Source organism: Trachymyrmex septentrionalis, unplaced genomic scaffold (assembly GCF_001594115.1).
Source record: "Trachymyrmex septentrionalis isolate Tsep2-gDNA-1 unplaced genomic scaffold, Tsep1.0 scaffold9, whole genome shotgun sequence".
Taxonomy (NCBI): domain Eukaryota; kingdom Metazoa; phylum Arthropoda; class Insecta; order Hymenoptera; family Formicidae; genus Trachymyrmex; species Trachymyrmex septentrionalis.
The window spans coordinates 1,818,505-1,820,711 of NW_017306091.1; the positions used below are offsets into that span (position 1 = coordinate 1,818,505).

At 42.4% G+C, this 2,207-nt stretch overlaps 1 protein-coding gene across 8 annotated transcripts in view; it reads left to right on the forward strand.

Annotated features, from left to right (window-relative positions):
* Nucleotides 1–2,207, forward strand: part of LOC108755683 (ras-like GTP-binding protein Rho1) — a 6,843-nt gene that overhangs the window by 1,469 nt on the left and 3,167 nt on the right. For 2 of the 8 annotated variants that reach the window (XM_018498837.1, XM_018498835.1), the window contains exon 2: nt 740–938. The exons of 2 other annotated variants lie outside the window; for them this stretch is intronic. In XM_018498837.1, coding sequence (XP_018354339.1) covers nt 914–938 — 25 coding nt within the window. In that variant the 5' untranslated portion in view covers nt 740–913. Of the gene's footprint in view, nt 1–26; nt 114–391; nt 475–734; nt 939–2,207 lie in introns of those variants that run through there. 4 more of the 8 variants (XM_018498833.1, XM_018498836.1, XM_018498838.1 and 1 more) reach the window with 3 other exon arrangements.

Consider the following 2,207-nt stretch of genomic DNA (forward strand, 5'->3'; position numbering starts at 1 on the left):
GAGGATTTTCGCGACCGCGGTGAAGAGGAAAGAAGACAGAGAGAGAGAGAGAGAGAGAGAGAGGAGAAGAGAATCCGCGACGGCTAAAAGGAACGCGCTCCTGGATTACCGAGGTTTGTGTTACTCTCGATCAGCACTTTCTACACCTCGCCTCCTTTCTCCGTGTCGCCGCGAGTGCCCGCGTACGGACGCTTCGTATACGCGAGCGAGTGCAGGTGAGTGCAGATAGGGCGAGCGAACGGGCGGACCTGAACATCCCGAACGTTGGTGGCGTCTCCCGAGAATCCCGCGTCATCATTAGCGTCTTCTAGGCACTCGCGTCATCGATGGCGTCTTGAATATTCGCTACGAAATCTCGTCTCTTTCTCTCTCTCCTACGCGCGCGCGCGCACGCTTACTTTTCTCTTTCGCCTCCGCGACAGTGCGACCTTGGCCGTTACTCGCTATCCGTCCTCATCGCGGTGGAAAGTATAGGTTAGTTTAGCTGAGAGACACACTCCTTAGGTCTCGTTCGCTTTAGACATACTTTCTTAAACTTTATAATATTCTATCTATCTACTTTTCTCTCTTTCTCTTCTCACTCTCTTTTGAAATGTTGTAGATGCAAAAAAGTGTGAAAAGAGATTTAGACGGAGAGGTCTGTCCCTTTTAACTCTACGCTTCCTCTCTCTATGATTCTATCTCTACTTTTCATCTTTACGAAAACCGCGAGTACGTCTTCCTTTTGTTTCAAGCACAGAGGGTGTAATGAGTGACAAGCGCGATTGAAAGGAACACATACACACACCCCTCCCGAGGTAGCAATATTGTCGTCCTCGTAGGAGAGGCGCTCGGCAACTGGATTTAGGGGTCATCAGAGGTGACTGCTGCATGTCTTCTGACGCCGATCGCGTGCTCGTCCTCGTGGAACTCTATGTTTCGAAGAAACACACGAAAGGGTTGGTCCCAGCTTGACGTACAATATACTATCGACACTCGTTTCATGTAGCGGCATGTACTTCTCTCTCTCTCTCTCTCTCTCTCTCTCTCTCTCTCTCATTCTCTCTCATACAAACACACACAGTCTCTTTCTCTTTTTCTCTCTCTCCCCTTTTCCGATAAATTGTGAGCGACGTGTGTAAATTGCGAAACAAAGAACTCATTCCTGCGTGTCGAAAATATTCGTGATATCGACGTGGACGCGATCGTCCGCGCGAAACGCTCAGCCAGCTTCGTTCTCGAGGCTGAAAAAGGAACGATATCTGATACCATTTTGTCAGCAGGAAGAAATTCTTGTGGCGACTCTCTTGTACCTCATAAAGAATATTTCATGTGCTTTCGCTTTTATGTAACTTTGCTGAATATCATCATAGTTTATTATTGCGATGAGATACAAAACATGAGGGGCCAAACTTTTGTATCTAAGCTTTTTTCTCCCTTTGTTGCTATCATGTAGTAACTTGTTCTTGAGCCAGTCGCTATTTTAGTTCGCTTTTTTTTGTAATAGGTAACCATATTTCAGATCATTGAACGTTTGAAGGTTGAGATGGCCTTTTGAATTCTTCTGGGACTCTGCATAGCGCATTGTCACGTTTATACAGTGCACCACTGGATTTGATTTACGTTTTGTTGGATGGTTCTTCTCTAATGAATACATACAACATTTGATATTGCATGCCTAACCGCCAGTAATCTTACCAATGTCTTCTTTTCTTTGCATGTAGTCTCTTGATAGATTATCATTTTGTTTCACTGCATAAGGTATAGTCTTTGATCGAGAAGAACTTGATATAATAAATGTGGCCCTTGTGTGTGGACCAATCAATACAAGGCATTACTATAAATGTTACATTTCGTATGTCATGATGTTCTTCTGAATGTAAAATATTGAAGACCCTATCTTATGTAGAGAGAGCCACAACAAATGTAATATATCTCAATTGAAATGTGTACATAGGTCGTCGATGGCATAAGAATCGACTTGGTCACTGACAATTTCCTGTTGAAAATCTCGTAGCATATGTATTTACGAGTATATACGTACCGTGTAGAATATATATATGTATACATCATAGGTATATATCATATGTATACATTTCTTTCTTTTTAACATCAGAAGAGAAAGAGTGAAAAAAGAGTATCTTTCAAGTTTCGTGTAATCTATAATGAAGGAAAATCTCGGACTTATGCAATTTTTAACATAAAGTAGAATGTATACATATATATAT